Source organism: Halichoeres trimaculatus, unplaced genomic scaffold (genome assembly GCF_033239565.1).
Source record: "Halichoeres trimaculatus isolate MK-OKI-2021-1 unplaced genomic scaffold, fHalTri1.1 fHalTri1_scaffold_16, whole genome shotgun sequence".
NCBI lineage: Eukaryota > Metazoa > Chordata > Actinopteri > Labriformes > Labridae > Halichoeres > Halichoeres trimaculatus.
This window is the reverse complement of record NW_027437194.1, coordinates 31870213-31884000: the sequence shown is the minus strand read 5'-3', so window position 1 is coordinate 31884000 and position 13788 is coordinate 31870213. Positions and strand designations below refer to the sequence as shown.

At 43.0% G+C, this 13788-nt stretch overlaps 1 protein-coding gene across 2 annotated transcripts; it reads right to left on the bottom strand.

Moving 5' to 3' along the window:
- Positions 1-6053: 6053 nt before the first annotated feature.
- Positions 6054-13229, bottom strand: noc4l (nucleolar complex associated 4 homolog). Of its 2 annotated transcripts, none has more exons than XM_074691109.1 (15): positions 13037-13229; positions 12735-12855; positions 12214-12320; positions 11859-11966; positions 11609-11758; positions 11412-11514; positions 11234-11268; positions 11111-11161; positions 10902-11013; positions 8317-8377; positions 8088-8198; positions 7390-7610; positions 7157-7239; positions 6462-6575; positions 6054-6351 (listed from the first exon to the last, which is right to left on the bottom strand). In XM_074691109.1, exons 1-15 carry the CDS (start codon positions 13187-13189, stop codon positions 6238-6240), a joined length of 1644 nt encoding a protein of 547 aa, XP_074547210.1. In that variant the 5' UTR covers positions 13190-13229; the 3' UTR covers positions 6054-6237. The 2 variants fall into 2 exon arrangements, with proteins under 2 accessions (XP_074547210.1, XP_074547211.1); XM_074691110.1 differs by having other exon boundaries at positions 6057-6351; positions 7390-7553; positions 13037-13226.
- Positions 13230-13788: the final 559 nt, after the last annotated feature.

Here is a 13788-nt window from a genome sequence, read left to right as displayed (position 1 = left end):
GGGACCCAATTCTTGTTCACACTAACTGAGGCAAAAACCTACTTCTTTTTTTCCGTTAAAACCAAAATTGATATAATTTTGCAATTTTGTTGAACTTGTTGCAATGACAAATCAATTTCAATTCTATTATTCGATTCTACTAAAAAGGACTGCGACTGAGATGAGGTACAAAAGCAGCCTTACTGTAAAAAAGAACAGGAGCGGCCTTACTGTGATGAGGTACAGGAGCTGCCCTGCTGTAATGAGGTACAGGAGCAGCCTTGCTGTAATGAGGTACAGGAGCAGCCCTGCTTTAATAAGGTACAGGAGCAGCCCTGCTGTAATGAGGTACAGGAGCAGCCCTGCTTTAATAAGGTACAGGAGCAGCCCTGCTGTAATGAGGTACAGGAGCAGCCCTGCTTTAATAAGGTACAGGAGCAGCCCTGCTGTAATAAGTTACAGGAGCAGCCCTGCTGTAATGAGGTACAGGGGCAGCCTTGCTGCATTGAGGTTTAGGTGGACTCCTGCTGTAATAAGTTACAGGAGCAGCCCTGCTGTAATGAGGTACAGGAGCAGCCCTGCTTTAATAAGGTACAGGAGCAGCCCTGCTGTAATGAGGTACAGGAGCAGCCCTGCTTTAATAAGGTACAGGAGCAGCCCTGCTGTAATGAGGTACAGGAGCAGCCCTGCTGTAATAAGGTGCAGGAGCAGCCTTGCTGTAATAAGGTACAGGAGCAGCCTTGCTGTAATAAGGTACAGGAGCAGCCTTGCTGAATAAGGTACAGGAGCAGCCTTGCTGAATAAGGTACAGGAGCAGCCTTGCTGAATAAGGTACATTAGCAGCCCTGCTGTAATGAGGTACATTAGCAGCCCTGCTGTAATGAGGTACATTAGCAGCCCTGCTGTAATGAGGTACATTAGCAGCCTTGCTGTTATAAGTTACAGGAGCAGCCTTGCTGTAATGAGGCTCAGGAGCAGTCCTGCTGTGATGAGGTACAGGGAGACCCTTGCTGTAATGAGGTACAGGAGCAGCCTTGCTGTAATGAGGTACAGGAGCAGCCTTGCTGTAATGAGGTACAGGAGCACCCTTACGTTGATGAGGTACAGAAGCAGCCCTGCTGTGATGAGGGTCAGGAGCAGCCTTGCTGTAATAAGGAACAGGAGCGGCCTTACTTTGATGAGGTACAGGAGCTGCCCTGCTGTAATGAGGTACATTAGCAGCCTTGCTGTTATAAGTTACAGGAGCAGCCTTGCTGTAATGAGTTACAGGAGCAGCCTTGCTGCATTGAGGTTTAGGTGGAGCCCTGCTGTAATAAGGAACATTAGCAGCCATGCTTTAATGAGGTACAGGAGCAGCCTTGCTGTAATGAGGTACAGGAGCAGCCTTGCTGTAATGAGGTTCAGGAGCAGCCTTGCTGCATTGAGGTACAGGAGCAGCTTTGCTGTAAAAAGGAACAGGAGCGGCCTTACTGTAATGAGGTACAGGAGCAGCCTTGCTGTAATGAGGTACAGGAGCAGCATTGTTGCCTTTCTGTAATGAGGTACAGGAGTAGCCTTGCTGTAATAAGTTACAGAAGCAGCCTTGCTGCATTGAGGTTTAGGTGGAGCCCTGCTGTAATAAGGAACAGGAGCAGCCATGCTTTAATGAGGTACAGGAGCAGCCTTGCTGTAATGAGGTACAGGAGCAGCCTTGCTGTAATGAGGTACAGGAGCAGCCTTGCTGTAATGAGGTACAGGAGCAGCCTTGCTGTTATAAGGTACAGAAGCAGCCCTGCTGTAATGAGGTACAGGAGCAGCCTTGCTGCATTGAGGTACAAAGGCAGCGTTCCTGTTTAAAGGTACAGGAGCTGCCCTGCTGTAATGAGAAACATTGGTAGCCCTGTTTTAATGTGACTCAGGAGTGGACCCATTTTAATGAGTTACAAAAGAAGCCTTGCTGTAATGTGGTATAAGAGCAGCCTTGCCGTATTTACCCAATTCTTGTTCACACTAACTGAGGCAAAAACCTACTTCTTTTTTTCTGTTATATAAACATTTGGTAAAACCAAAATTAAAATAATTTTGCAATTTTGTTGAACTTGTTGCAATGACAAATCAATTTCAATTCTATTATTCGATTCTACTAAAAAGGACTGCGACTGAGATGAGGTTCAAAAGCAGCCTTACTGTAAAAAGGAACAGGAGCGGCCTTACTGTGATGAGGTACAGGAGCAGCCTTGCTGTAATGAGGTACAGGAGCACCCTTACGTTGATGAGGTACAGAAGCAGCCCTGCTGTAATGAGGTACATTAGCAGCCTTGCTGTAATGAGGTACATTAGCAGCCTTGCTGTAATGAGGTACAGGAGCAGCCTTGCTGTAATGAGGTACAGGAGCGGCCTTACTGTGATGAGGTACAGGAGCTGCCCTGCTGTAATGAGGTACAGGAGCAGCCTTGCTGCATTGAGGTTTAGGTGGAGCCCTGCTGTAATGAGGTACAGGAGCAGCCCTGCTTTAATAAGGTACAGGAGCAGCCTTGCTGTAATGAGGTACAGGAGCACCCTTACGTTGATGAGGTACAGAAGCAGCCCTGCTGTAATGAGGTACAGAGCAAACCTGCTGTGATAAGGTACAGTACCTTGGCCTTTGAGTGCAGGTCACGATGGTGAATGTTTCTGGCAGCAATCACGGCTCGCTGTCTCTGGATCCACTGTAGCTCCATTTAAGATTGCCTCAGAGGACCACATGAGCACTGGAAAGTTGATACTTCATTATTACCTGCAAAACACAGAAACTCAAATTACACCCTGAAAACATCACAGTTTATACAGAACCCTAGATAAGCACTCTGCAAACATTACAGTTCATACAGAACCTTGTATTACACACCTTGCTAGCATAACAGTTCATACACTTAATGAATCAGGCACAGAGTCAATTCATTTAAAAAAAATCCATCAACCTCACCATTCTCATAGTAAATCAAATGCACTGTTAATAAAGTTTTTTTAATTATTAGTAAATTTAGAACTTTTGTATTTTTCTATCTTACTTACATCTATCTTACTGACATTAATTTCTCTCAGTGTAGGAGTTCACATGTTTTTACACAGGGTGCCCCCAGGCGGTTAGTGCTTGGTTCCCTCCTGTCTATCTCTGATATGCTTTCCCATATAGCTACACAGGTGATACCCAGCTCTACATCTCCACCAAAACCTCCAAGCTGCTGCTCATTACCTCCAGACTGGATTACTGCAGCAAGTTACTTTGTTAAACAGCCACAGCAAACTATTCATTATCAATCCCCCACCACCCATCTTTCACCCCGTACTGCCTGCATTAATTTACAACTATAAAGAATCATGTTTGTGAGTTTTTGTGCTCGTACAGACGCTAAATTAAGTGGACATTGTACATTTGGATATATCACATACAATAGTTATAGATAAGTTATATGATGGATAATTTCACGGATAATACACAATGATGGATAAGGTCACCCTCTGACCAATATATATAGTGACATAGTGCATTTGATACAATCCTTGGTGTGATTAGAACATGAAACAATATGCATTGGCTGGATATAAAGGTAATCTCTGCTGCATCAAGACCTTACAGGGTATGTCCCAAATTTGCAACAACGGGCATCAAGGGGTTAATGTTCAAATATCAATGTTATGCACATAAAAATACACATTTAGCACAAATGAAAAAATCATACAACAAGTCTCTCTTCGGTGTGTTATATTTTTCTGAACTATATCAAAATAAACATGGATCACAGCACAGCCAAACAAAGAGTCTCTGAGCACTTACTGTTTAGCTCCTTCATCTCTGGTCTTTGAGGATCTCATACCCTGCTCCTGACTTCACCAGCCAGTCAATTCCTGACTGCAGACACCTCCTCTGTGTGGGTTTGAAAGTCCTCACTGTGGTGATCTATATGTGTTTGTGTGAGGCCATGTGCGTAAGTCTGAGTTAGGACTCCACTCAGTTACATCAGAGAGGATTACTGTGGAGGGGCAAACATAAGCTTTTATCAGTCACTTTTAATCCCCCTACACATTCTTCTGTTTGCTGCCTTCTCCCTGACACACAGTCACACATATTCCAAACTCACAGGCCTGTTTTTAATGTGGCACAGCCGGTTCATGAGGTCAGTAGTGCTGTCTGTAGGAGGCCCAATTCCTCTGACTGCTGCAACGTAAAACATACAGAGAGAGAGAGAGAGAGAGAGAGAGAGAGAGAGAGAGAGAGAGAGAGATCACAGGAACCTGTTCAGAGAAACTTCATTATTTTAATATGATAAGAAAACTGCAGGGTGAGATCTCTCTCTGATGTCTTTTACAAGGTAACAGCTGTCCAGCAGATCATAGGTGATCCCCCTCACCAAGGAAGAACAGAATGGAGACTGGAAAAAGGAAGCTGTCATGGAAAAGGTTCACACGCCCCAGGGATGAGAGCAGTGTTAAGAGGACTGTCAAGAAAAGTCAACTCAAAAGTTTGGAGATTATGGGAGGAGCAGACTGAGGCTGGGGTCACCAGGAGTCCCCACTTTGTAAAGAAATCCACCTGAACCAGTCTTTTATTTGGAAATGGGAAAGACTCTAGGATGAGACCCCTGACAGCTGACTCAGCCTGAACAGCCCAAATGGCAGCTCCTGCTCTAGGGAGGTCTGTTAAACTGTGACAGTGTGGGATGGGGGTCCTGGTGATTTGGTCCCCTGAGGTTACCCCTGTCTTCTGACCCGTCCCCTTGGCATAAGCCCCAGAAATACCTTAAAGAAGAACTTGTGCAGGCCCAAAGAGACCTGGTCACATTTTGGTCACACCTCTTCTCATGTTTTATACAGTAACTCAGTGGGCAGTAGATATTGGTGTGGTTTTATTTAAATGGTACAATTCAGTGTTTGAATGTAAAAAATCAAAGTTTAAAATATCCTTTGGCTGTTGGAACTGAATTGTTGATTGAGTTTTATTTTCATGTGATTGTGTTGGTTATTTTTCATCCATCTACCTAAAAATCATCAACAATTACTGCAGTTTGTTTCCCAGCTTTGCCTGAACATCGGAATCTGCCTGTGCTGTGCCCATTCATGGAGCTATTAGCTTTAAATCTCTCCTGATAGATTAAACACAGAGACACATGGGTCAGAGTAAACCCTGCACTGGTTCATTTAAAAAAAACACAGAAATTTCCTTCCCTTTGTCTAAAGACATGCTGATTGTTTCCAGGCTATGTCTCACTCATAATGCATTCAGTATCCTGCAGTCTGCATTAGTTTTCAAAAGACATAAAGGTTGTTTAAAGATATGAGTGTGCATTCAATAACTGATAAAGGTAAATGTTCACTGAAATAATTAAAAAATATATCAGAGTGCAGTATATTCAGTAAAATACGGTATTACCATAAACTGTGCAAAAAAAACTGAATAAAGGTAATTACCCACATACATTAGGCTGCTGGGTCCCTCTCATCCTGTCCATGCTCAGATAAACCCAGAGATATGACTTTAGCCTGGATGCTGCTGCTCTGCTCTGCTTGGGTTTGGCATTCCCTCTCCTAGAGCCTTGCTTTCAGCTCTTCATTAAGGTCTGCAGTGGTCTCACTGACAGCTTGCTCTTTTCTGAGCAGTCTCAGTTATGATTCAATTTTCTCTCATGTTGTTCCTTAGGCTGCCTGCTGTGTGTCCATATGGCTCGGCTTACCCAGATGATCATAAAACACAAACAGGAGATCCTAGATAAAGGTATGTGGTGGTATATGAAGAGTCCTTTAATCACCTGGACAAGTTTAACACACAGCATATTCTGAACAATCCATTTAAACATCTGTTTTCACTATGCACTTTGTCTAAAGCTGCAGCTCTGTACATTCAGCAGAAACTCAACAACTCTTCAGCTGACGTTTTTAAATGATTGGATTCATCAGGATGAGTTCAAAAAGATATCACATGGATTCGATGAACTGTGACCATGAAATCATCCAATCTAAGGAGGAATTCAAATGAATACGCTAGTGATATGAAACATTTTTAAGCCAGTATGGGATAAGCAAATCCCATTAATGCTTTATATGTGAAATTCTACAGAAAGAAAGAGAAAAATCTAACATGAGCTTCACAAAAGGTTTTATTGGTGTGCAAGGTGACCCATCAGAGAAGCATAAGCATAACAAAATGGCTCGACATCACACTCATTTCCTCTGAACTTCCTGTTCCTCCTGGTCCAAGATATATGACCCACACTAGATTTAGCTCTTTGTTTTTCCATGAACTCATTCCAGGCAGAAATGCTGTCCCAACACAGTTCCTTTTAGAAAGTGTGTGGCAGATTCAAACTCCAGGGGGACATTCTTAGTCTGAGACTGCTTCAGGTCGCTCTCCATCAGCTGGGATAAAAACAGACACACTGATGTTACTCATGGTGAAAAACATCAGTCCTGGCATGATTGGTTTGTGTGACTGTTGGATGTTGACAGAGACAGAGATGCTGTATCACCTCATACGCTGTGATCTCCAGAACCTCACTGATGTCATCCTCCTGTTCTGAAAGCGGTGAGTTGATTAGCATGGCAGCTTTAGCCACATCGGGATGATGGTGCTTCTGCAGTGTCTGAAGAGAGAAGAGGTAAAACATTCACTTAAAATCAGACAAAGCAGACCTTTGTCAAAGCTGCTGTCAGGAGCACTTGATGTGATTCTGGCACCCCCTGTGGACAAAATGTTCATCTGGCCACTTTTCTCACCTTGTCATGTTGGTAAAAAAACAAAACACTTTTTTTTATGTTTCTAGACAAAAACATCACAGCTCACTTTCTTCAGTCACAGCTTAATGTGTCATAAGTGGCACAAATGTACTGTTGAACAAGTGACGACACACAGACTGACAGACAGGTAGGTTACTGATATGAAGGGAAGTTGAAGTTTCTACTGTGTTTTGAAAACAGTTTCCTGTGATGGTTTTAGACGTTCACTAACAGATCAGAGGAATTGTCTCTTGCAGAGGTCTCTGCTTTCACAGATCATGAAGACTCATTGATTTTCATCTCAGTCTCCTTCACAAACACTTCCAGAGTCCTCAATGGAGCTGAAGAGTTAGACGCATCATTGTGCATTCCTTCATCACAGTTTTTCATCAGTCTGACAGAAATCAAATGCCAACAGAGCAAACAGCTCAGCTCAGTATGTACACACCTTAATTTCCCACAAGCTGCTCTCTAAGGCGCAGCACTGAGCAGGATCCTCTTCATCCATGAGATATGGGTCCTCCAGGAGCTCTGACAACAGAAGCAAACATTAATAAATGAGCACTTCAGTGAAATCCTCAGGAAGTGGTTCAGTATGACAGTAAGTCAGACTGGACCTGCTGATGATCTCAAAGGTTATTTGCTCCTGAAGTAAAGTTAAGGACTCCCACTGGCTCTCACCATCTCCTTTGCTGGGCCTGTGGATGAGGACTCTGCAGGACGGGTGGCGGCGGATCAGGTTGTAGATAAAGGGCAGAACTATGAGGAGAGCTGTTGGAGGCGCTGTAAGCGCCTGACGAGCCAGACGTTTGGCGAAGGCAGCGACGAGGTACACGGGCAAGTGACTAACACCACAGACAGATAGACATGCAGGAATGATTGTTGACCACCGATGACAACAGCTTTACAGTTTGATAGAAGGTGGTGTGAACAATGGAAGGGAACATAATGACAACACACACAGAAGAATTTCATCTCTTTAACACCAGAGGAGCTAAAACTACACTGCAAAAACATCAACCCCATCAAGAGTCTGATTTTTAACAAACACCACGTCTTTATCTGAGCCACATTCACCAGATGAGTCCAGGAAAATGTCTGATTTCAGAATATTAAATATGATTATACTCTATCATAATATTCAAAGACAAAAAATGCTTGAAATAAGACATTTTCTGAGTTTTCACAAGAAAGTGAAAGGAGGACTTTATGGATTTCAGTTTTTGCAGTGAGAGACTAACAAGGCGTCCTGAGAAAACTCATCTGGCAATCTAAAACATGTGGGCAGGTTGACAACAAATTGTTTTACAGACTGCTGTTTTTCCGCCCAGTGTTATGTAAAGACAAACGGTAGTCCAGACCCTCAGAGATCATCTCACCTGGAGCTGAGGAAGAGGTTAGCCAGGTGGAAGAAGCGGGCTCTGTACTTCACGTGGAAAACAGAAGGCTCCAGCAGATTGTACAGTTTTCTGTAGAAGTCAGGGTAATCTCTGAAAAACCAGCGCACACAATCAGTTGTCTCCTTCAAATTAGGATGGAGCGGTGGGCTCAGGTCCCCAGATACAGTACTGTGATTATATTCTGTAATGTAGGCAAACCTATACTCACAGGTTATGCTGATGTATGAGGACAAATAGGCCATTGAGAGCCAGCAGACTGATCGCCCCACCTGCTCCACAGAAACATGAGGAAAACATCAGGACAACGACATGGTTAACACAAGGATCAAAGGTTTTCTAGAGCTGGATCGAGGGGAAAACTAGAAATTTAGAGGAGGAAAGGAAAGTTCCTGACCCAGAAACAGAGCAGTTAGTGAATGAAGTGAGGGATCAAATGGACTTATGGGTAGTTTACTGCAGCAGGGGATCACGAACTTCACAACAGCCAGAGAATAACACCACGTCACTGCTGCCCTGTTTCTAAGCCACACTGACTTCATCTGTTTTCAGACAGCACACATCAGTCAGCCTCACTCTGGATTATCATTAATCAAAGGTTTGATCCATTAACAACAACTCTGAACTGCTGAAACTGGGTCTGCTCTGAGACCAGTTCAGAGGATAAAAAGGCCTAAAGATCAGGTCAGAGACCACTTCATCTCCAACTTGGAATTATTTACAGAATAAATACATGCGGCTGAGGAAGAGAAGCAGCTTAAGAATATGTGCTGAGTGTGGAGGAGAATTGTGTGAAGCTGTGTCTCTGTGACAGACATACTGACAGACATTAATGTAAACTGGAGACTCTATGGTTTCTGTTTCAGTCTCAGTTTAACTCTACATCAGTAATAACATTTCTTTCCACTCCAGTGAGTTCTGTCCAGGAAGATGGAGATGAGACAGCACAGAGGAAATGTATGTGTGGCAGACTTTTGTTCTATTTATTTGTCTAAGTTTATATATTTTCATAATGACAGTGACTTATTAGAAACAGTTCAATACATGTGTGATTATAGCCTTAATGAAAACATTGGTTTGGATGATTATGATGATGATGATGATGATGATGATGATGATGATGATGATGATGATGATGATGATGATGATGATGAGGTGGCCATCTGTTAGTAATTTTTTATATTTTGTGATTAAATGTGGAAGCTCCAATTCACTACTTCGCGGTCTGTATCGCCAGTTTCTCCTGTCCCCAAAATATTTGAGTGCAAGAATCAAAGTCATCATACACACATTCCCCTGCCAAGTATATTTTCATAAATCACAACCTTTCCATGGGGAAAGGCCTGCACCAGTTTCAGGCCCCATTTTGTTTGTAAACAGCATTTGTAAATGAGGCCTCTCATCATCATAAGCATTGTTACCCTCTCAATACAAGAGACCGGGGGGTGCTGTGGAGAAAGCCTTAACCCAGAGTTCTCCATGACAAAGTCAGGAGCAGTACCAACACCTGCTGCTGAAGTCGTCCACTGGTAGATCATCAGCTCGTGCTGTTAGTAACTTTTGGAAAGTCGTTTTATCATGGTCCTGATTATGTTTAGTACAGAAATCTCTTTAGAACCATCAAATGCCACAAACAGATTATACAACTGAGTACCCACAATTAATCAGATCAATACACTAATAAGTAGCGATGAGTCATGACTCTCAAACATTTGAACAATCATTAAATCATCAGAAAGGTCATGTGACATTTACCACATCTTAAAGATGGGGTTTTCAGTTGTTTGTACCTTGTGATAAAACCACCAGAGGCTGTCTGTAAGCCTCCTGAAAGCTGGTTGTCATTTACCGAGAAAAACTTCTGTATTAACATGAAAACATCAGAGACAACATGAGAGAGCATCAGGAAATCATGTCCATTCTCATATCAAACTAGCCCACAACAACTCTGCACCATGACTCAATGGATCAGACGCCTGCAGAAGGAGCAGCAAGTGTTTGAACAATCAGGGAACAGTTAGCAGTGAGGAACACTCTCACCAAAACAATCTACCTCTAAGATTCTGTCAACCCAAACACTGAGTTATTCCCCTGTTCCTGCACTACATGGAGGTCTGCCTGCTCAGCATGTGTCTGTTAAACTTCAAAAAGAAACAGGAAGCAGTGTTTCATGTGATAACCCACTCTGCTGTAAGAATTAATGAAATAACACACCATTTTCAGTGAGCTTCCTTTCTTTTTTAACTGCAGCAGCAGCGTTCAGTTTTGTTTTGTTTTTCTCCTTGAGGCCAGTCTGACTGAAGCAGACAGTGTGCATTTGATCCTCTCCATGAAAGAGACTGATCAGATCCAGCTTTGTGAGACCTGATGTCTCTGCCTGGAGCTTTAGACTTTGTTGAGCCAGCTTGGTCAAATAAAGCCTGGTTGTGTTGAGCTCACGGTGAACCCCTCAGACCATGCACATTCCAAAATTTCTAACTTCCTCAAAGAGACGTGTGGACAAACAGGAGCTCCTAGTGTCAGAAGTCCAACAAATCCTGGCGTTTCTATGATTCATCACACAGAGATCACTGTTAGAACTGAGTGATGAACAACACCTGGTGTGAACTTACGTCCAAACTCAGCAGGAAAGAGGAACTGGCAAAAAAATGTTGTAACAAAAACTTCTTCTGCTCCAGTTTAGTACCCTTGCACTTTTGGGAATGGATGATGCATGGAATGTTTTGTGCATATCATTCTCGTGCGTCATGTTTGTGCAGAAAGCATAATGCAGCCTCAAGCACACAAGCAACTTACCAACTCCATACGCAGCGGTTAGGAAGTCAATCATCAGCGTGGGTTTACTCATGTGGGGCAGAATGGAGTCATGAAGAATGACCAGGACCTTCTTATACATGTTGCTCGGCAGCTGAAGAAACAGACAGAGCTTAGTTCTGCTGGTGAAACTCAGGGTTCAGAACGTTCATTTAATGGGGGATCTCAATTGCGCCCTGTTTGTGTCGCACCTTATACTTGAGAAAGCCGAGCCACATCCTCTCAAAGACACGCTTATGTTCCTGTGATGAGATATAACCCTGTAAGTAGCTGCTCATGAGAAACACTATGTAGGAAAATAACAGTTAACTTACCAGCAATTTAGCAGCTTTCCAGTCCTGGTGCTTAGCTGCAAGAAAACAATGAACGTTAGTTTGAGTTCGAGTCCAGGTACCAGAAAAATTAATTTACCTTCCACAAAGTTTAGAGAGACAGAGTTTATTATCAAATATTTATAAATCATACTGTGATGCTGTGAAGACCAGGTTCTACCTTCCTGTTTGACCATGAAGTTGGTGAGCTCTGATTCCTTGGCAGGCACACTGATGCTGGACATGAGGGTGAACACATTGCTCTGATACACAGGCATCACAGCCTGAGAGAAGAAAGGACAGCTCAGTCATCTAGCTCAAAAACAAGACGTGAACAAGAGGAACAAATGAGCACAGACACAGGCAGAGTCTCCTCACCCCTTTGCTTTTGTCCATGACCTGTCCCACGTTCTCACGGATGGAGCTCATGACATAGTAGCGCACGTCGTCCTTCTCCAGGAACTCCTGGAGTCTGGAGATCAGCAGAGAGTTGTCCACAGTTCTGGACAGCAGTCTATCCACCACAGCCTGATGGTAAAACACAAAATAAATGAACATCAGACTGACATTAACCCAGAAAGGTTGAGGTAATCCACTGCTGCCAGGGTCAGATGGCATAAATCCTGACCAGGATAAGCTCTCTTGGAAAGCTGTAGTGTTCAGTCCAGTCCAAGTCCTCCAGGGGATTCTGTCCCTCTGCCTCTGCAAATTTCATCAAGCAGACCAGAGCGCTCTCCTAGAGTTTACCAGAAAAAAGAATAGATTAAAAACTGTGTTCTCTCCCACTTTAACTTTTAATCCACACATGAGTAAAGAGCAATACATATCAAACATTCAAAGATTAAATTCACGTCAGAGATATGGCAGTGGTTTGTCATACAAGTCTTCTCTTTGTGCAAAATGAGGGAACAGCCCCTAAACAACAGGCCTGATGATGATGATGATGGTGATGATGATGACGATGATGATGTCAGTGAACTCACCTTCACTTCATGTTGCTCATGGCTGAGATGTTCAAGCAGGATCTCCACACAGCTGTTGTATCGGTGTCTCATGAATATACAGTACTTATCCTCAGCACTAAAATACCCTGCACCACGACCAAATACACACAGACTATTAGTACAGTATAGAGTAGATAGATATAGTGCAGAATATATACTATAGAATACAGTAATATAGAATTATCTTTTACTGATCCCCCATGAGGGAACTTTGTGGTTACAGCATTACTAAGGAAAACAAAATGGAAAATACAGTCATAGAATAAGAAATACTCATTAAAAAATAACTTTACACATTAATTCATGTACATTATACAAACATCCAGAACATATCAGACAAAAAATAAGAATAACTCAGGGTATGAAGAAGTCATGAGACATACAATGATATTCACATTGTTGTGAGGAAATGACTGTCTTTATCACACATTTAGAGATTCATTTAGACAAACATATAGTAAGAGCCACGATAAGATCAGTCAGACCGAGCAGACACTCACCCCTCAGAGCATCATCCTCTGCAGGCAGTGAGCCCAGGTACAGCTCCTTGTGCTCCAGCAGCTCACAGAACAGCCTGCAGCACGCACCGACAGCACCGAGGACAGACTTTTCTTTTTCCGACTGCAAACATATGAAACATGTGATACACACACACACACACACACACACACACACACACACACACACACACACACACACACACACACACACACATCCTTTCAGTAATCGGACAGTGTGTTGATGCTAACAGGTCAGCAGCGTGTGTGCTCGTTGGAACACCAGTGAGACATGGAGCCGTTACCTGGAGGACCTGGAGGAGGTCAAACACGTCGTTGGCGTGTTTTTTGCTCCTCAGGATTTCGTCCACTTTGCTGTTGAGGTCCATTTTGGCTGTTTTTGAGCTCGGTTCTGTTGTTTGGGCCGAACTCACGCTGCGTTTCTTGGACGGCGCCATGTTTACTGAATCGATGTCGCGTTCACGTGCTTTTTCAAGAATACGAACAAATAGTTTCCCGTTAAATTACAAACACAGATCACGCAGTCAGAGTCCGATTTGTTCACAGTTGTAGGAGGCTGAATATAAAAATCAGTAGTGTGGCTATAGGTACATGTAACTCAAGTGTTTCGTGTATATATTTGTCTGTTTTGGTACTATAGTTATCGAAATTTAAATAAATAATCTTAGTTACCGCACCTTCAGGAGCCATTAAATGCAACGCTGCTCCATGAAAGCGAACAGCGGTGTCGTCTCCTAGTGGCCGGAGGGTGAACATTAAGCGGTGAGTCTGCGGGGAAACAGCTTGATTGCAACTGGGCAAACTTTAGTGACCTTGTTTTTCATGTAATTATATGTGATTATATTTAATTGCTGTTTTTTTCTGAGTTTGGAGTAATCACTACACATACGACTCAATGACATTTAACCAGCGCCTATACTTTAACTAATGACCTGCTAAAACCAATGTGCAATTTTCAGGAGGCCTTTAAAAGATTATGAAACTCATTTTAAGTCACCTTTGCCATCGCCTCAGTCAGACATTCCATATTTTTTAT

Coding starts and splice junctions, on each gene's coding strand:
- noc4l (XM_074691109.1), bottom strand. CDS start 13,189: ATGGCGCCGTCCAAGAAACGCAGCGTGAGTTCGGCCCAAACAACAGAA. Junction 11,515..11,608: donor TCATGGACAAAAGCAAAGGG/GTGAGGAGACTC, acceptor TTCTTCTCTCAG/GCTGTGATGCCTGTGTATCA. Junction 11,162..11,233: donor GGAAAGCTGCTAAATTGCTG/GTAAGTTAACTG, acceptor ATCTCATCACAG/GAACATAAGCGTGTCTTTGA.